We start from the raw sequence: 20,236 nt of genomic DNA, 5'->3' as shown, positions 1-20,236 counted from the left end.
GACTGACCCATTGTTCTAAACTTGTCCATCTAGAGGAGACAACGTTCTTGCATCCAGTCTGTACAAACCCTGTCAGAATTTTATACGTTTAAATTAGATGATCCCCTCATTCTTCTAAATTCCAGTGAATACAGGCCAAATTGACCAATTTCTCCACAAAAACAATCCTGCCATCTCGGGTATCAATCTGATGAACATTCGCTGCACTCTCTCCAAGGCAAGTATATCCTTTGAGATAAGGAAGTCAACTCTGCACACAATACTCTAGGTGTGGTCTCACCAAGGCCCTGTTCAGCTGCAGTAAGACATCCTTGCTCCTGTACTAGAGTCCTCCCTAACTGCTTACATGCATGCTTGCTTTCAGTGACTGTTGTACAAGGAAAGCCAGGTCCTTTTGTACATTAACATTTCCCAATCTGTAACCATTTAAATAATACTCCCATTCTGTTTCTCCACCTGAAGTGGATAACTTCACAATTATCCACATTATATTGCATCTGCCATGTATTTGCCCACTCGGTCAAATTGTCCAAATAACCATGAAGCCTCTTAACATCCTCCTCACCACTCACATTCGCACCAACTTTTATGTCGTCTGCAAACTTGGAAGTGTTGCTTTTGGTTAAATTGTGTAGTTGGGGTCTAAGCATTGATTCCTACTGGACCCGACTCGTCACTGCCTGCTACTTTTAAAAAGACCCATTTATTCCTATTCTCAGTTTCCTGTCTGAGCTTGCTCAACATCTGTGTGCAGACATTTTCCAGCATGGATTCCTGGACAATAATCATACATGGAAATCTGGCAGATTTTGCCCCTTTCCTCACCTACCGTGTCTGCCCATCTTTTAGCAAATGGGCATTGTGTCAACCATCGCTCATCTATCCTTTACTGAACAAAAATATTAAGAGAAGCTTGTTAATGAAGAAATTTAATTGAATGCCATATCAAATATCACTTTAAAACTACAAGTATTGGATAATTATCACCAGAATCTCTCATATGCATATTGGTCCCTTGAGTCGAATATGTGTGTAGATACAATATTTCCGCTAGAGTGGTTATTGGATGATCATATTGAGACACATTTCTAGAATGATTATTGAATTATAATATATATAACTAATTTTAAAAGAAATAGCTTCATTTTTTTTCAATATTAAATGGGAAAATGAATCCATTGCAGAGACTGCTATGGCAGGAGACAAAGGTGGGTACTAAAATAAATACTATCATAAAAATGTACAGAATTAATTATTTTCTGATCCAGTAAAATCATGATTGATTGATTATAATAGAGCAGCAAATAGTGGTTTTATAATGAATATTTTAAATCCGGTCCCTGAATCCTGCCCTTCCCTGTGAGTTATTGTTTAAGTCTCTTAAAATCACTAATTAATGTACTTTACTTATCAGACATAAAAAGAGAAGAAGCAAGATCTCATTGTGATCGTCATTCAGAGGAAAGACCTGCTTATGATGCACCACCGAGAAGCAACGGACTAGTTGAAAGTTCAAGGTTAAGATCTGGTGTACTTGAAATGCCTCGTTTTCGAGAAGTTACTGACAGACAAGGAAAATCTGGGTCTGCAAGAAATCTGGAAAAATTGAGAACTGATGAATCCATTGAACCAGACAGGGTATGGCTTCGTAGTCGAAATGGATCACCAAGCTGTGATGGATGCATTGCTGGATCTAGGATGAGGTTGCAGGAACCCCCTGAACAGGTTATCCAGCCAATTGATAGTGCCCCTGAGCAACCTCGTCATTGGATTGAGGGTATTCCCAGGCAACCTACTGCACATTTTGATGGTCAAAGTGGTTCCCATGCTGGACAGCCTGGTGCATGTTTTGAGGGCCCACAGAGAGGACAGCCTGGTGCATGTTTTGATTGTCCAGGTACTTTACACCTAGGGCAACCTGTTGTACGCTTTGATGGTCCGTGTGGCCCTCGTTCTGGGCAGCCTGCACTGCGCTTTGACGGATCTCGTCCAAGACAGCCTGGACCTCGTTTTGATGGTCCTCGTATGGGACAGCCTGGGCCACGTTTTGACAGTCCACGACCAGGGCAGCCTGGACTGCGCTTTGATGGCCCACACCCAACACCGCCTGGGACACGCTTTAATGGTCCACACCCAGGGCAGCCTGGAACATGCTTTGATAGTCCAGGTGGTCACCCTGGAGTACACTTTGATGGTCCACTGCCTGGAACTCGCATTGATGCTGCACAACCTGGGCAGCCATGTGGTCACTTTGACAGCCCAGGCGGCCTTCCTGGCATGCGCTTTGGCCCACACACAGGACAGCCAGGCACACAGTTAGACAATCCTGGAAATCTTCTAGGGCACCCTCGCTTTGATCCACACCCTGGGCAAACTGCCATGCACTTTGATGGCCCACATCCTCGTCCATCTGGCCCACGCTTTGATGGTCCAGATGGTCTAGGGCAACCCTGCATGCGTTTTGATGGTCCTCAGCCTGGGCCCCCCAGTATCCGCTTTGACGGCCCAAGTTCTCGTCTAGGGCAACCTGTCGCACGATTTGATGGTCCACATCCAGGGCAGCCCAATACACACTTTGATGGCCCTGGTGGGCGCCCAGCACAATGTGCTGTCCGATTTGATGGTCCACAAATGGGGCAGCCTGGCACACACTTTGATGGCTCAGGCAGTCACCCAGGGCAGCCTGCCATTCGTTTTGATGGTCCTGCTGGGACTCGGTTTGACATTATTTCTGCGCAACCTGGTGCATATTTTGATAGTTCTCGTGGGCCACAATTTGAAGGGGCTTCGATGCATCCTGATCCTAGATGTGGTGTTGCTGGTCATTTGTTTAATGGTCATCCTCCAAGTTCACAATATCAGGGAAGAGTATTTGATGGACAATCTGGACCCAGATTTAATATGCCTCCAGGATCTCATTATAGTGAATCTGCTGTACATGGAGCAACAACGTTGGCCAACCCAGCTTATGGGCCTGCCGGACCTTGTTTTGATGGTCAGACACCACTGCCTCGGTTGACAGGACCTCACAATGACCAATATGATTCTGCACGTGGAACATTTTACAACAACAACCTTCCTGCGTCATTATCTGAAAACATGCGTCAACTACAGCCTGTAAGTATCAGCATTTTTATTCCTTTTTATGGGGAAAATTCTTAAGTCAAAAATGTATTGATGTTATTTGACTCCCCCTAGCAATTTGAATATGAATGGGTAGAGGTGTCCTTTTGTATTATGATCTACAGATCAGAAGAGTCAGCAGCAATCATGGGGACTGGTTTGTCAGTGGGTTTGAGTTGCGATGCCCTGAGGTCACTAATTGTTTTAGTGGCACTTGACTATAACGGTTTGTACACCAGATTCCCCCTCTTATCTGTAATGGACAATGCTCATATGTGGACATCACACAAACTCTACACAGTCAAAACGATGCTGAAATTTAATGTTGAGGCTAATGTGAAAATAGTTTTTTAAATGAGGTACTGAAAAACCAGGGGCCTGTGAAATTGTACCCAGTACCTTGAGGAGAAAGATGAAGTAGGGGAAAGAAATTCTTATCAGCATCTTGATATGTGAAGCAGCTTAAATTTGGAACATAATCGCTCAATATTTTCATGATTAGGATTTCGTTTTGTTTCCTAGGTTAATGCCATGACGGGCTTTTCTCAAAATCAGACTTCTTTTAGTCAAGGCCAGCAGTACATACCCCCTCAATCTTCTGTTCCAGTTACACAGATTCAGCAAGGTATGCATATTCTGAAATAAATTGGACAGGTTAATTTCTTGTAATTTATTCTTTATTTCATGAATGATAAGTCGCAGCCAGGTCTCATTTTCAAACTATAACTCCCATCTCCAAAACTCCCTTTACTCTCCAAAATATTTCTACCTTCATAAGCTAGTCTCTTCCCTGCCTCAGCTCATCTGATGAACCCCCTATCCAAACTTAAGTATTGCATCCAAATTATTTTGTCCCATTGCCCCACACCCTCACTCGGCCAATTGTCACTTTTTCTTAAGTTTTGCTTTCACAGCTCTGACCCTTGTTCTGTTAACACATTCTTGTATCTTATTGTTGTGCCACTATCCGCACCTTCTTTAGTTCTTAACACTACCATTAGCACTCCCTTTGTCTTGTGGCCATGACATCTTTGCCAAATCTCTCCTACCTCCCATCTATCTCTGACCTTCAATTACTCTACCTGCTTCCACTCCCTCTTAAACAGAATAAAACCTACCACATTTTCCCCTCTAGCTTTGAAGGAAAGTCACGCAGACTTGATGTTGACTCCATTTCTTTCTCCACAGGTGCGGCCAGACATTTCCTGTTTTTATTGCAATTCTTTCCTGCCCGACCTTGCACTCTCTGTAAACTTGGGCTCACCCTAAACTTGTTCCAAGTCATGTTCATCCATAATGATGTGGCAATGCAATTTGAAAATGTACATCCTTGTTTTCAAAATCTTGCATGACCATACCCGTTCCAATTTCTTTCACCCCTCCCTTTGCAACCCTCCAAGACCTGCATTCTTTCAGTTGAGCCATTTGGGCATCCCCAGATTTCATCTTTCCACCATTTGCTGCTATGTCTTTAACTGCCTTGTCCTAAGCGCTAAGTTGATCAGAGTTCAATGCATGAATACGTTCAACCAGGCACAGAAGAGTGCTGGTGGATGGTCATGGTTGTACAAGGAAGAAACAAGCGGAGCTAATTTGGGATAGAAATGTAGAAGGAAATAATGTTTTGATACCTGACAGCCCCAAGGTCATGCTTGAAAAATATGCAAACTGACTTCTGATCTGCCTCTTCTGGTACTGCTATTTTATATTTAAAAACTTTCCAGAATGTAAGTTTTACAATGTTGGGCGGGATTCTCCGTTGGCTGACCCAGACATCTGCAAACGTGATTGGGCAGAGCATAGGTACCGATGCCAAAATCGCGGCCTGCGCCGATTTTACTCTGTCACCTTGATAGTGGTGTCGATGCGATCTGGAACGCTCTTCTGTAAACACCGTTTGCACAGCATTAGAGGGCCTGACCACTGTACTCTCCGGGCCTCTGCAATTTTCCGCCTCCGATGTGCCGGGTTCCTGATGGCGCCATTCACTTGTGCTTTTAAAAATCGTGAAACTGCCGCCATGGCTGCGGAGGGAGAGAGAGGGTGTATGGAAAGTGTCCAACATCGCCATAGTTTGCTGACAGTCGTGCCGCTGGCCGGGAGGCTTTTGCCAGTGCCGGGGGGGTGGGCTGAGGGGTCGGGGTGGATGGGCGCTGATCACCTTTGGCGCAGTTGCGCACACCACTGAGCCCACTATGAACTTGGGGCCATGGGTCTTATAGGTTCCGTCGCCCGTCCCCCAGGACACTCCCCATGGTACTCTCTGGCCCCAGCCAACCTCAGTGGGATGGGCGCGCTCCAGTGCAACCTTGTTGGCTGGGATGAGTGCGTGTGGGGATTGTAATGTGTATATGAGGCTGCAGCTTGTCGACCTCCCGAGTGTCAATCACGAATCAGGTGAATCCAGCACCGTTTTTCATTAGATTGTGTTCCACATGGCATTGGTGCTAGCCCCTCCACAGTCGCTGAATCGGTCCAGGTTTGGTGCCAGTTTTGCTGTTGTGAAAGTCCAAGAATCCTACCCCGGCATCAACACTTGTCTCAGGAACGAAGAATCCAGCCTGTTAACTTTTTAAAAAATGATTCTGTATCACTGCATCAAATTAGTGTATTGTCCTAAAATAGTCTAATATTAGCTTTAATAGTGTGAAGCCTTGGCTTTGATATAGCAAATAACTTTTTGGTGCTGATAAATTCATGCAGTATTAAAAATCCATCTGCTGAGGTGTTTGGATTTAGTTTGTTGCCAAGTTGGCTGCTTCAGCCCATTTAGTTAAGAAGTTTGACTTATTTTATCTGTTGTGTAATCAAGTATTATAATATCACAGGATCATCTTTTGCACCTTTGGATAATCATTTGGGGCAACTGGATGTTAATGAGCTGTTTTCCAAGCTGCTTTCGACTGGAATTTTAAAGCCAAATCCAGTAGAATCTGTCCCAACACGTAAGTTTTTTAAAAAATAGAAACATTTTTAAAAACGATTCATTCAACTTCTATCGTTTTCTTCAGAAAATCTAAATCAAATTACAACTTAATTCTTTTGTTTTAATGAATTTAGAGTCTGAAGTGTTTCCAGAAGGTGATCCTCAGGCTCAAAACATAGTTGAAGATGATGAGGAGGAAGAAAATGAGGAAAGCATTCCAGATCTTACTAGCTTTCAAATTGAGGAATTGAAGCAGTAAGTAACTTCTAAATAATTCCTGACTTTCAGCATTCATAAGGAATGTAAATCTTGAAACTAGTTTCTATCATACTGCAAGCAATCTGGTCAAAGATGTGAAAGGTCTTACAAACAGGCATACTTTAACTATATGTTAACATTGATTCTTTTGATTTAATGATACTTTACATTTTATTTTTCCTCATTTGTATACTGAATAGATAATTGAACGTGATGGAGGAGGAACACTGGCAAACAAAAGGCTTAATTGAGATTGCTGACATCAGTCATGTGCTTTGTGCTTGCCCACTAAATCTAGAATTTGTTCTGGAAACAAATCTTAGTTATTTTTCTGCAGTGGACAGCATTGTTATGTACTAGGAAACGATTTACCTCTTTGTTCCCAGATAATTGTCTTTGTAAATGACTTTTAAATTGAGTTTTTAAATTCACAGGAATTAGTGCTAACTGCATGAAATCACACAACACTGAATGGCCGGTCAGACCTGTGCTAGGTTTTTGAAAAAGATTCCAATTAGTCTAATTATTTTCCTAGAGCTGTGCTAATTTTTTGTTCCTTTAAATTCTCTTGGTTGAAGAGTATGTATTTTTATATATGTTGATTAGTCAAGACCTGCATTCGTTTGACCAATGCATCTTCAATTTGATTGATGCCAGACCTGGTTATAAGATGTCCGGATTTTGAAAGTTGCTCTTGTAGGATAGCTGTGCTAGCCACTGATATAATTTGATATCAAATAATTTTCACAAGTGTTTTGAGCCATGCTGTGAATTTTGAATTTCATTTAAAAGTAATCTTTTAAAATCAGTGACTTGATGCTAATGCAAAGAAACCTTCAGGTTCCATGTGCAACTACATGTTATTGGGTCGAACACACAATTGTACAAAGAACACTAGTCAGCTATGTTCACTTGAAAGCTGAACACAAAAACTAGGAGTAGGTAATTCAGCCCCCTCGAGTCTAATCCGCCATTCAATATGATCATGGCTGATCTTGCCTTGGCCTCAACCCCATTTTTCTGCTTGTTCTCCATAACCCTTCAACCCATTACTAATTAAAAATCTGTCTATTTCTTCAAATTTATTCAAAGTCCTAGCATCCACTGCACTTTGGATAAAGAATTCCATAGATTCCTGACCCTTTGAGAGAAGTAATTTCCCCTCGTCTCTGTTTTAAATCTGCTACCCCTTATCCTAAAATTATGACCCCTCGTTTTTGATTGCCCGACAAGAGGAAGCATCCGCTCTATGTCTACATTGTCATCATATATACCTCAATTACATCTCCTCTCATTCTCCTAAACTTGAGAGTGCCTGTACTGCTCAATATCTCTTCTCTGGAATTAATCTAGTGAACCTCCTCTGAATTGTATCTAATGAAACTACATTTCTCAAAGAACAAAGAAAATTATAGCACAGGAACAGGTCCTTCGGCCCTCCAAGCCTGTATCGACCATGCTGCCTGTCTGAACGAAAAAACCCTACTGGGACCAAGTGCAATGTGTCCAAGTTTGCAGACGACACGAAGATGAGTGGTAAAGCAAAAAGTGCAGAGGATACCGGAAGTCTGCAGAGGGATTTGGATAGGTTAAGTGAATGGGCTAGGGTCTGGCAGATGGAATACAATGAAGAGGTTATCCATTTTGGTAGGAATAACAGCAAAAGGGATTATTATTTAAATGATAAAATATTAAAACATGCTGCTGTGCAGAGAGACCTGGGTGTGCTAGTGCATGAGTCGCAGAAAGTTGGTTTACAGGTGCAACAGGTGATTAAGAAGGCAAATGGAGTTTTGTCCTTCATAGCTAGAGGGATGGAGGTTAAGACGAGGGAGGTTATGCTGCAATTGTATAAGGTGTTAGTGAGACCACACCTGGAGTATTGTGTTCAGTTTTGGTCTCCTTACCTGAGAAAGGACGTACTGGCGCTGGAGGGTGTGCAGAGGAGATTCACCAGGTTAGTCCCAGAGCTGAAGGGTTGGATTACAAGGAGAGGTTGAGTAGACTGGGACTGTACTCGTTGGAATTTAGAAGGATGCGGGGGGATCTTATACAAACATATAAAATTATGAAGGGAATAGATAGGATAGATGCGGGCAGGTTGCTTCCACTGGCGGGTGAAAGCAGAACTAGGGGCATAGCCTCAAAATAAGGGGAAGTAGATTTAGGACTGAGCTTGGGAGAACTTCTTCACCCAAAGGGTTGTGAATCTATGGAATTCCTTGCCCAGTGAAGCAGTTGAGGCTCCTTCATTAAATGTTTGTAAGATAAAGATAGATAGATTTTTGAAGAATAAAGGGATTAAGGGTTATGGTGTTCGGGCCGGAAAGTGGAGCTGAGTCCACAAAAGAGCAGCCATGATCTCATTGAATGGTGGAGCAGGCTCGAGGGGCCAGGTGGCCTACTCCTGCTCCTAGTTCTTATGTTCCGGGGACTATATCCCTCTATTCCCATCCTGTTCATGTATTTGTCAAGACAGCCCTTAAAAGTCACTCTGGTATCAGCTTCCACTAACTCCCCTGGCAGCGAGTTCCAGGCTCCCACCACCCTCTGTGTAAAAACACTTGCTTCGTACATCTCCTTTAAACCTTGCCCCTCGCACCTTGAACCTATGCCCCCTGGGAAAAAGCTTCTGACTATCCACTCTGTCCATGCCCCTCATAATTTGTAGACTTCTATCAGGTCGCACCTCAACCTCCGTTGTTCCATTGAGGACAAACCAAGTTTCTCCAACCTCTCCTCATACCTAATGCCTCCATACCAGGCAACATCCTGGTAAATCTTTTCTGTATTCTCTACAAAGCCTCCACAACCTCTGGTAGTGTGGCGGCCAGAATTGAAAACACAAAATTCCAAGTTTGGCCTAACCAAAGTTCTATAAAGCTGCAACATGACTTGCCAATTTGCCCTGCCGATGAAGGCATGCCGTATGCCTTCTTGACTACTTTCTCCGCCTGCGTTGCCACTTTCAGTGTCCTGTGTACCTGTACACCCAGATCCCTCTGCCTAAGGGTTCTGCCATTTACTGTATATTTGCCATCTGTATTAGACCTTCCAAAATGAATTACCTCACATTTGTCTGAATTAAACTCCATATGCCATCTCTCCACCCAAGTCTCCAACCTATCCTGTTGTATCCTCTGACGGTCCTCATCACTAACCACAATTCCACCAACCTTTGTGTCATCTGCAAACTTACTAATCAAACCAGTTACATTTTCTTCCAAATTATATATATTTTATATATATATATATATTTATATATTACAAACGGCAACGGTCCCAACACTGATCTCTGAGGTACACCACTAGTCACAGCCTTCCATTCAGAAACGCACCCTTCCACTGCTACCCTCTGTCTTCTATGGCCGAGCCAGTTCTGTATCCATCTTGCCAGCTCATCTTTGATCCCGAGCGACTTCCCCTTCTGTACCAGTCTGCCATGACGGACCCTGGTTTAGATCAGTTGGCTAGACAGCTGGTTTGTGATGCAGAGCAAGGCCAGCAGTGCAGGTTCAATTCCCAAACCTGCTGAAGTTATTCATGAAGGCTGTCATCTCAACCTTGCCCTCGCCTGAGATGTGGTGATCCTCGGGTCAAATCACCACCAGTCGCTCTTCCCCTCAAAGGGGAAAGCAGCCTATGGTCATCTGGGATTATGACGACTTTACCTTTTACCTATATATTTTAAATAGTTGGAACCCGAGTGACATCTTGCCAACCAGATAAAGGCCCATTTATCCCGACTCTGCTTTATGTCAGTTAGCCAGTCTTTTATCCAAGCTAATAAATTAACCCTTAGTCCCATGTGATTTTACCTTGCATATTTGCACCTTTTGTGCGGAACCTTATCAAATGCCTTCTGGAAGTCGATATACTACATCTGCAGGATGTCCATTATCCATTTGGCTTGTTACATCTTCAAAGAACCCAAGTAAATTAGTGAAACACCATTTACCCTTCATAAAACCATGCAGACTGGTGGAGTGCATTTTGACTTTCTAAATGTCCTGTTGTTTCTTCCTTAATGAATGCTAACAATTTCCAAATGACACACGTTAAGCTAACTGGCCTATAGTTTCCTACTTTCTGCCTTCCACCTTTTTTGAATAAGGGCGTGACATTAGCATTTTTTCAAATCCACTGAAAAGTTTTCTGCATCTAGGAAATTTTGGAATGTTATAACCAATGGATCCACTATCTCCACTGCCACTTTGCATAAGACCCTAGGATGTAGGCCATCGGGCCTTTTGAGACCTGTCTGCCTTCAATCCCAATAATTTGTTTAGTACTTTTTCCCCTATCGATGATGATTTTTCTAAGTTCCTCCCTTTTATTACCTCTGCATTACCTGTTATTATTGGGATGGTTTTAGTGTCCTCCACTATAAAAACTAAGGCAAAGTATTGATTTAGCGTTTCTGCCATTTCTGTGTTCCCAACTGTTAACTCCCCCATCTCACCCGCCAAGGGACCAACATTCACATTAGCTGCTCTTGCCTTTTATATACATATAGAAGCTTTTGCTGTCCTTTTTTATATTTGTGCTAGTGTTCTTTCATAACTTACAATTGCTCTTATTATATTTGTAGTAACCATTTGTTGATCTTTAAATGTTTCCCTATCATCCAGCCTTTGCAATATGAGTATGCCTTCGTTTATATCTTTATCTTACCGTTTAATTTTCTTGCTCAGCCATGGATGTTTTCCCCCTATTACCATCTTCCCCTATGGAATATATTTTAGTTGGGATAAAATGAAAATATTCTTAAACAACTGCCACTGCACATCAACTGTCCTACCTTTTAGTCATCCTGCCCCAGTCCACTAGGGCCAAATCTGTCCTTGAGTCAACGTAATTACCTTTGTTTAACTCCAGAACGTGAGTGCAACTCCAGTATCTTTGATTTGAAATTTTCACTCTGCCCTAGAGGATCCTTAAGGGACTTCTTTCCTCTGCTATTTCTTATTTCTACCAGACTGATTCCCCGTTTTGATCTCCAGAGCCTCTAAGTTCTCACTACAACATTGATCCTGTCCAACCAGCAAAGCTGCACTACCTCCTTTGTATTTCTGTCTATGCTTCCGAAATATTAATGTCTTAATGGCACAAAGTAGGCTTACAGTAACACTGCGATGAAGTTACTGTGAAAATACCGAGTTCCCTTGGATATTCAATTCCCATACCTGGTCTCCTTGTAATCATGTCTCAATAATCGCCACCGCTGTTTCTATATGCGCTACTAAATCATTAATTTTGTTTTAAATCCTTTGTGCATTTAGACACAAAAGCTGTTAAATGCCTGGGCAACACGGCAGCACAAGTGGCTAGCACTGTGGCTTCACAGCGCCAGGGTCCCAGGTTCAATTCCCCGCTGGGTCACTGTCTGTGCGGAGTCTGCACGTTCTCCAGGTGTCTCCGTGGGTTTCCTCTGGGTGCTCCGATTTCCTCCCACAGTCCAAAGACTTGCTGGTTAGGTGGATTGGCCATGATAAATTGCCCTTGGTGACCAAAAAGGTTAGAAGGGGCTACTGGGTTGGAGGTGAGGACTTGGGTGGGTCGGTGCAGACTTGATGGGCCGAATGGCCTCCTTCTGCACTCCTATGTTCTATGTCTTCTATTGTCAAATTTCCCTACTCTTGTTTGACTCCTTGGTGCAATATTACTTTCACATGTTCTGTTCCTTTTAGTTTCTGGTAATAAACCCCCTGATCAGTAACCTGCATTCCTACCTTCTCCTTTAACTTTGATTTTGTAATATTTCATACAACTCATTCCTCTCTTTCCCCCCCCCCACCCACCCACCCACTTTTATTTAGTTTAAAGCCCTAAAGCTGAAAGTGTTCGAAGTATGTCCACTAGTTGTTAGAAATTACTCGAATAAACAACGCTTATTTCTTTTGTGTTAAATATCATGGGCCAACATACAAAGCATTTCTCACTATTATCTGCAAGGTCGTTTTGTACAATGTTGTGTTTTCATATCTTAATTGCTTCTGTGGGCACTTCAGTAAAGCAGTTTTCATATATCCTTGTATTAAGAATAATTGATTTGTTTATTTAGTTGAAGAATTGAAGATGTTACGGGGAGAAGGCAGGTGAATGGGGATGAGAATCATATCGACCATGATCAAATGGTGGAGCAGACTCGCTAATTGTGCTCCTATATCTTATGGCCTTAAAGGGCAGCACGGTGGAGCAGTGGGTTAGCCCTTAGTCTCACGGCGCTGAGGTCCCAGGTTCGATCCCGGCTCTGGGTCACTGTCCATATGGAGTTTGCACATTCTCCCCGTGTTTGCGTGGGTTTCGCCCCCGCAACCCAAAGATGTGCAGGCTAGGTGGATTGGCCACGCTAAATTGCCCCTTAATTGGAAAAAATGAATGGGGTACACTAAATTTATATTTATATAAAAAATAAATCTTATGGACTTATGCTTTGAAAGTTGTGTTTGACAACTACCCCGGAGAGTAATCTGTGAAATGCTCTCAAATTTTTGGACTGACCAGAGAGGAAACCTTACATGGGACTGACTTATGTTGGCAGGTGAATTATGCATCCACAATGGTGAAGATATAAGAGCTGGGCTGGTTTACTTTGGACATTCAATCGGTGCAGGAAGACTTGCATGTTCACAGTTGGTTGCATCTATAGTCAGAGTCTCTAGATTGGTTGAACTGTAATCATTAAATGTAATACAGCTCCATGTACATACTCTGTGGTTCTTCTTTCGGCCTAGTGTAAATTTGAGAATCCTGGTATCTTTTTCAATCGGTGTAGGAAGATCAACCTATTTATTGGTTTGTGACGATTAACTGCATTCAATGATTAGTACAGAAATTGGCCATCTCCTTTACTCTTTCCAAGTCCAAGAGGTGTAAATAGTGAAGGATGCATCTTAGATTCTTGATTTGGCCAAAGTAAAATGTCAGTTGAACAAAGCAAATGTGCCTGAGATTTGTTGAGAAGTGTTTAAGGTTGTTGATGCAGTCTCCACCTATCAAATAATCATGATGGACATTTGCTGGTCCCGACCATGACAACGTCTCGAAAATAAATGTTCTTTCTAAAACAGTACGGTGTTTTATATAACTATTGAACATTATGCTTATTATTGATTTCTCTTAAAAACAGGAGATATGATGGTGTTATCAGTCGACTATACACGGGTATTCAATGTTACTCATGTGGAATGAGGTTCACAGCATCGCAAACTGATGTTTATGCGGACCATTTAGACTGGCATTATCGTATGAACAGAATGGAAAAAGACATCACTAAGAAAGTGACTTACAGAAAGTGGTACTACAGTTTAACTGTAAGTTTGTTAAATGTTCAAAACGTTTCTAACGCAAGATTTTTGTACCCGTTGATCTGTGGCATTGAATATGAGTAGTCGGGGCCATGAAATCTATTTGGGTCAAATAAGTTTGGACAAGGAAGGATAGTTGGACCCCGGCAATTAGAAGGCGGATATGATGAGGTAGTAAAATGGGAATTAGAACAGGAAAGATAGAAAGTAAAATTTTGGATTGATAATAGGGAAGTGAGTTTACCTGGGAGCTAGGGGTTCAGTGGCAGTATCCCCAATTTTATTTCTCAGAAGACTATCATTGGAAGCACTACTGGTGGGTTCAGTGGCCTCTTTTGATGGAAAGGGAGATGGAAATAAGTACCAGTGCATATTTAAATAGTCAGTGGAAGATTACAGGGTCAGATATCTGATTTCAATGGTCTGTGTGGCAGGGTGAAAACCAGGTTCATTTTCTTATGGTGGGACTGATGCAGTTGATTTTCTCACATTACAATGCATGTTACCTCAAATTGCTTCCCAATTTTACGTGAAAGCTGTTTTAGAGTGCCACCTGAGCTGAAGTCAGTGGCCCTTCAAAGTGCTAGAAGTTTAATGGACATCAGTTTGCATGACAGTCCTTTATTTCTCTCCAATTCTTGTTCAGTCGGGCTAGTCATTGAGTTCTAATTGACTGATCTCAGCCACTTTCAATATTATTCCATCAACTAATTTTCAACTTTTCACAAAAACATCAGGGTAGCAATAAAGAGGTGATTTTAGGTGAAATTTTAAAAAGGTCAAGAAACAGTGAGTTTAATTGCCCTGAGTGTACGCGGCTGTAATTTAGTTGAACCCATCTATATTTAGTCCATCTTCCAATGAAATAAATATTTAGGCAATTCTGCCCACTGAAAATGTTTAATACAAAGCTAAAATAATTGTTTGTACGGCAGCATGATGTTTTGAATATTCACATGGGTCATGCAGCTGGTGTAGTTGCCATTGGGACTTAATTTTGATCAGTATTCAATTCTACCAGTTTGTTTGTTTGTAAAGGGTTACTTTGAGAAGATCAAAAACATTGAACAGTAACAAATGGTTCTAGTTTTTAAAAATGGCAGAAATGCTGAGAATTTGAAATGTTTGATTTTTCAAACATTTTATGCTTGCACATCCCCAGGACTGGATCGAATTTGAGGAAATTGCTGACCTGGAAGAGCGTGCAAAGAGTCAGTTCTTTGAGAAGGTTCATGAGGAAGTTGTACAGCGAACACAAGAAGCTGCGAAGGAAAAGGAATTCCAAAGTGTTCCTGCTGGGCCTGCTGGAGTACATGAGGTAGGTTTGTTATGGATGTGCATCTGATTGCATATTATGATAGTTTTGGCAGACTCCTTGAATGACACAGCTTTTTATTTGAATTCTTGTGAGTCACCTCTGGAATTAAAATTTTCCGGATATGGATTACAGAAAATGACAAATGAATGTTTAAAACTTAATGACTTGGAAGTACTAAAATTATTCTCTATTGCTTTTCTATCGAAGTTGCTTGTTCTCCACTCTGTATTGATAAATAATGTTAAGGGAAAAATCTTTGGTACTTTTAAGAGACCACTCTTCTGTGCACCACATTGAATATCGATCAACATGGCCTTTCTTTCAAAGCTGAGGCTTTTCTTTTAGGCCCAATATATTTAAAGGGCTGTCGATAAGCCATTACTTCACTACCTGCTTTTCAAAAAATGCATGTACAATTTCACCTATGACTCATTGGGAGGTAAAACTGTTCAAACTGGTATTGCATGCTTAGTATGAGATGGCACTCTACTGTATTTGGTCAGTGGGTTGCCTAATGAAACACTCCTGTGCCCTACAAACATAGAGGAAAATTGGATATGCCACAGTTACGCCTGTTCTAATATATATACATATATATACATATATATATATATAAATAAAACTGTGGGAGTGAATATCCTAGCACAAAGATTGGCATGTAAATGACAGAAACACAAATGCAAATCAGGCTGTCCCAGAAATGCTGTTGTTTTTCCCTAATTAAGGGGCAATTTAGCACGGCAATCCACCTACCCTGCACATCTTTAGTTGTGGGGGTGATACCCACGCAGACATGGGGGGGGGGGGGAAATGTGCAAACTCCACACGGACAGTGCCCCGAGATCGAACCCGGGTCTTTAGCGCCGTGCAGCAACAGTGCTAACCACTGTGCCACCATGCTGCCCCGGCGCTCACAGATTGGATATGATGTTGGATCTCTGCATCAATTTCAGCTTTAGATTAGAGGTGGCTCCCAGGTAGGGGAAATGTTCCACGTTTGGCGAAGTTTCTCCCTTCTTCCCCAGGGCAAGATCTGGTGTTTCCCTCCATCAAGATCAATCGAGAAGTCTTACCAAACGAATGGAGGAGTGGCCCACATATGAAGTGTTGGGAACACATTGTTAAAATATTTCTTGCATGGACTTCTAAGTGGCATGGACTGCCACAGCCACCAACTTCCACAATATGTGTTGCATGCCGGTAATCCCAAACAGAAGATCTTGTTTGACATCAAGGTCAAACAAACTGATTAAATTTATTTTTGAAAACAGAGTACCCAATTTTTCCAATTAAAAGGAAATTTAGCATGGCAAATACACCTACCCAGCAAATCTTTTCGAGTAGTGGAGGTGAGACCCACACAGAAACGAGGAGAATGTGCAAACTCCACACAGACCGTGAATTGGGGCCGGTATCGAACCCGGGTTCTGTGGTGTTGTGAGGCAGCAGTGCTAACCACTGCACCACAGTGCTGCCCCTATACTGATGATTGTTAATGTTCTCTTTGACTTGGCTGCCATCTTTCTCGACCGCATTTTTTGCTTTTTCCAGTATTCCATTGCTCCTTTAAGAAATAACAGCTTTTGTCTTTTGCGCACGAGGTCTCTGCTTTTGCCTTGCTCTCAACTATTTCCTTTCTCCCCTGCTGTCACCCTATTCTGCAACCATTGGGTGCACCTTGTTAACTTTACTTCTCATCTACCCAACTACATCTGAGGTATTGCAGTCTGGATTTGGTGAAACCAAGATGGGTATCCAAGAAAAGAATATTCTCCAGTACATACATAATGCTGGTGCTATAATGAGCAACATCCTGGAGAGTGCATTAGGAATTCATGCATAGATCTTTGATCACGTTAAGGGATAGTAACCAAATATGAATTGGGAAAACTCAGGAGAGTTTAAAAGTACTTGTGTAGGAATGAAATGTTATTCACAGAGGTCCAGTTGAAAGTTACTGATCCATTCCTTAAGTGGGGAAAGTAAGAAGGCAATTGAAGTCCAATTGGAGTCTTCCTCTTCAATACTGAGAATATCATAAGTGGCGTTTGGAAGTTTACTATATCTTAAATTAGCTTGCTGCATTGTATTTGCTAGTAATATACCATGTTAAACTTTTTTTTTATAAAATGAATTCTTCGCCCAAGTTTATTAAGCACATTGTATCCTCACTTGGCAGGTCTGTGAAATTTGTCAAGAGGCTTTTGAGCAGTACTGGGATGAGGATGAAGAGGAGTGGCATCTGAAAAATGCAGTTCGTGTCGATAATAGAGTAAGTACAATAAGCCCAATTATTAAATGCTTTGCTCTGTGTATAAAAATGAGCAATTGTGTGCAACCATTGGCACAATTTGCCATTTGCAACAATAGTTTGGTTGGGCTCACATTCTCAAAGCTCATTGATTAATCCACTGGATTATTATGGGCAATTGTAAAGAAAGAATGCATTTATGTTGTGCTGTAAGGGAACTGGTATATGTTAGTCGTCATGTGAAACCTGCAACTGATGACATTAGGCTGGAGCTTGTGGAGCACAGCGTCTCACATCATCCACTTTGGACTTCTCCGCATGTTTCAGCTCAAATTTCTTTTTGTATCAGAAGTTACTAGGACAGACATAACTTGACAAGCACAACAGGACTCTGGGACCTTTGTGAACGGCAGAACTAACAATACATTTTATAACTTTTAAGGATTGAGAGGGGGGAAAAAACACAGGATTTGTTAAGGCGGATGAATTAAGAGTTGAATCAGGTACAGAAAAGAGGGGAAGAAAGATTGGATTGTGGGAGGGGGAAGGAAGAGGAAAAAGATTTTCTTTAAAACAAATTACCTCTTTACCATCTGAAGTGACTCCACAGTTTAAATTGTTTAATTTCTAAGCCAGAAGGGTTGATTGGCACTGTATTAAAGTACTTGTGCTGTTAATAAAATTTAACACTGTGGTGAGTTTAATTATAAAGTACACATATAGCGATTTCTTAAAAATAACGGCGAGCAAGGGTGAGATATCATTCATGCAAAATAAATGATGGAGCAGTATAAAATCAGCAGGTTCAGGTTGAGTGATTTGTACAAAAACTGTGTCGTTATCATGCTATTACCTTTCCAGCAAGATTCCGTTATATTAATTTCAAATGCTAAGCTATGGTGTTCTAATGTTACTTCTGACCTGGTTTATTTTAACAAAGAAAATTATTTTAAATCCATGCAGTGGCAAATAAACTTATTAATTACTTGGAATCTTTGAAATGTGAACTGATATGTATAATGTTTTTTTTTTTAGACATATCACCCAGCATGTTATGAAGATTACAAAAATGTGAGTATAAACCAGAGTTACTTTTTTACTATATATAATTATTGAAATATTCCTGTGCCAAAGTTCAGTCACGGTTTAACAGCAAAATGAGCTTGGATTTTGTGATATTTTTCAAAAATGTCATGCGGGTGTTTAGTTCAGCTGAATTTTATCATCACTATCAAATATTCATGAAAATTGCTTTTACATTGTTTTTTCCTTTCCCTTTTTCAGGCTTCATTTACAGATACAACTCCATCGCCAAGTGAAGCTCCTATCGAAAATCCACTACATTCAGCTATTAAACAGGAGCAGTTGGATAGTAGTTGCAAGACCTCCGATCCGACCAACAGCTGTAAAGATGCAGAGAATGAAGGGAGCTGTGTGTTAACAGATAATAAAAATGAAAAAGATGCTGCAACTGTGAAAATGGAAACGGTCTAGGTCTTCCTTTGACGAAGAAAAAATAATCTTTTGTTCACTATTACAAACTTTAGTATTACAAGTAACTGATACAAGATGAATGGTTGGATTTGATGTATCCTTTTGTATGAGGGTGACTATCGTATGACACTGAAGTGATACTACCTCTTGCAACGTTGAAATCATTGGGAAACATGCAAAGCAGCAATAGTACATGCTACCTTCAAGGAACATGTCAAATTTGAACCCCCCCTTTTGTTTTATATTTTATTTGAGGCAGGGATCTCAGCAGAAGTTATATTGAATACATTTTGGTATTTGTATGTTCAACTGCATGTGCAGTTCAGGTGTGTATTACTGTGTGGGTGCTGCAAATGAGTGAATGCACTTGGGGAATGAAAATGTTACTTTTGTAAGAATGTAAATTCTAAAACAATAAAATATTTTTGAAATATGTTTTGTGTACAGTTGATGGAAAGTATTTAAGTTAATTTTTTTTAAATATTTATGGTGCAATGGAAATTGATACTTCGGTTTATTTAGGAAATAAAATTTGTTATAAAATTACAGGATCTGAACTATTGAAAATAGAAATAAAACTATTGATATTTACCTGACATAAAAGTTATTTTGTTTTTTATGTGGATTTCCTGCATTACTAGTTGTTTTGATAAGTTAGTAAATCTTCATACAGCAAAATGATCTATGCACCTGAAAACAATGCAGTGTTGAAACCATTAGAAGTTAACCTTGTATGTACTAAACTAAATAAACCATCTGCACAAAAAAAATTCTGTTTTCATTTTCATAATTATTAATCTGAGCAACATAAAGTTAATATGCATATATTAAAATGGCTAATTTATTGGCTTTTTCAAATATTCTATACATTTTCCTGGAATGTTTACTTCAGATTTCCTACCATGCAACATATTGCACATCATTCCAACCACTGCATTTTAATTCTAGTACTGACGAAATGTAATAATTTGGAAAAATAAAAATAAATGATCTTCTGCTTGAAACTTTAATTGGATGATTTTATGCTTGAAACTTTAATTGGTGTTGCATACGAACAGGAGTAGGCTTTCACTCCCGAGAGTCTGCTCTGCAATTCAATAAAATAATGATGATCTGTTAGTTTATACACCTGCCTTGCCTGCAAAAATATATGTCCGTTTTCAAATATAGTTATTAATTGAGGTAGCATCAACTTTTTTATGTGGGATAGAGTTGCCAACCTGTGTGTGAATAACTTTCCTAACTTATGGCCTAGCTCTGATTTTTGAATTGGTGTCTCCGTCCTAGACTCTTTCCCCATCCCTCTCTCTCTCGGAAATGCAGCCCCTGAATGTTATGATAATAATTAGTACTTCTAATTTCAGTTTATATCTTTTAGTGGCTAGACATCTGCTTGGTGATGCAGAGTAAGGCCAGCAGGGTGGGTTCAATTCCCACATTGACAGGTTATTCATGAAAGCCATGCCATCTCAACCTTGCCCCTCGACTGAGGTGTTGTGATCCTCTGGTTAAATCCCCACCAATCAGTTCTTTTCCCCCAGCCCCTCAAAGGAAAA

General features: G+C 40.8%; 1 protein-coding gene across 3 annotated transcripts in view; it reads left to right on the top strand.

Annotated features, from left to right (window-relative positions):
• pcf11 (PCF11 cleavage and polyadenylation factor subunit) overlaps positions 1 to 19,684 on the top strand; it is a 54,501-nt gene extending 34,817 nt beyond the window's left edge. For all 3 annotated transcript variants that reach the window (XM_072476540.1, XM_072476542.1, XM_072476541.1), the window contains 9 exons: positions 1,415 to 3,117; positions 3,646 to 3,748; positions 5,952 to 6,068; positions 6,184 to 6,304; positions 13,440 to 13,623; positions 14,780 to 14,935; positions 17,115 to 17,207; positions 18,222 to 18,257; positions 18,471 to 19,684. In XM_072476540.1, coding sequence (XP_072332641.1) covers positions 1,415 to 3,117; positions 3,646 to 3,748; positions 5,952 to 6,068; positions 6,184 to 6,304; positions 13,440 to 13,623; positions 14,780 to 14,935; positions 17,115 to 17,207; positions 18,222 to 18,257; positions 18,471 to 18,680 — 2,723 coding nt within the window. In that variant the 3' untranslated portion in view covers positions 18,681 to 19,684. The remainder of the gene's footprint in view (positions 1 to 1,414; positions 3,118 to 3,645; positions 3,749 to 5,951; positions 6,069 to 6,183; positions 6,305 to 13,439; positions 13,624 to 14,779; positions 14,936 to 17,114; positions 17,208 to 18,221; positions 18,258 to 18,470) is intronic.
• The last annotated feature ends 552 nt before the right edge of the window (positions 19,685 to 20,236 follow it).

The sequence above is a fragment of the Scyliorhinus torazame genome, chromosome 15 (genome assembly GCF_047496885.1).
Source record: "Scyliorhinus torazame isolate Kashiwa2021f chromosome 15, sScyTor2.1, whole genome shotgun sequence".
NCBI lineage: Eukaryota > Metazoa > Chordata > Chondrichthyes > Carcharhiniformes > Scyliorhinidae > Scyliorhinus > Scyliorhinus torazame.
This window is presented reverse-complemented; position numbering and strand designations above follow the sequence as displayed.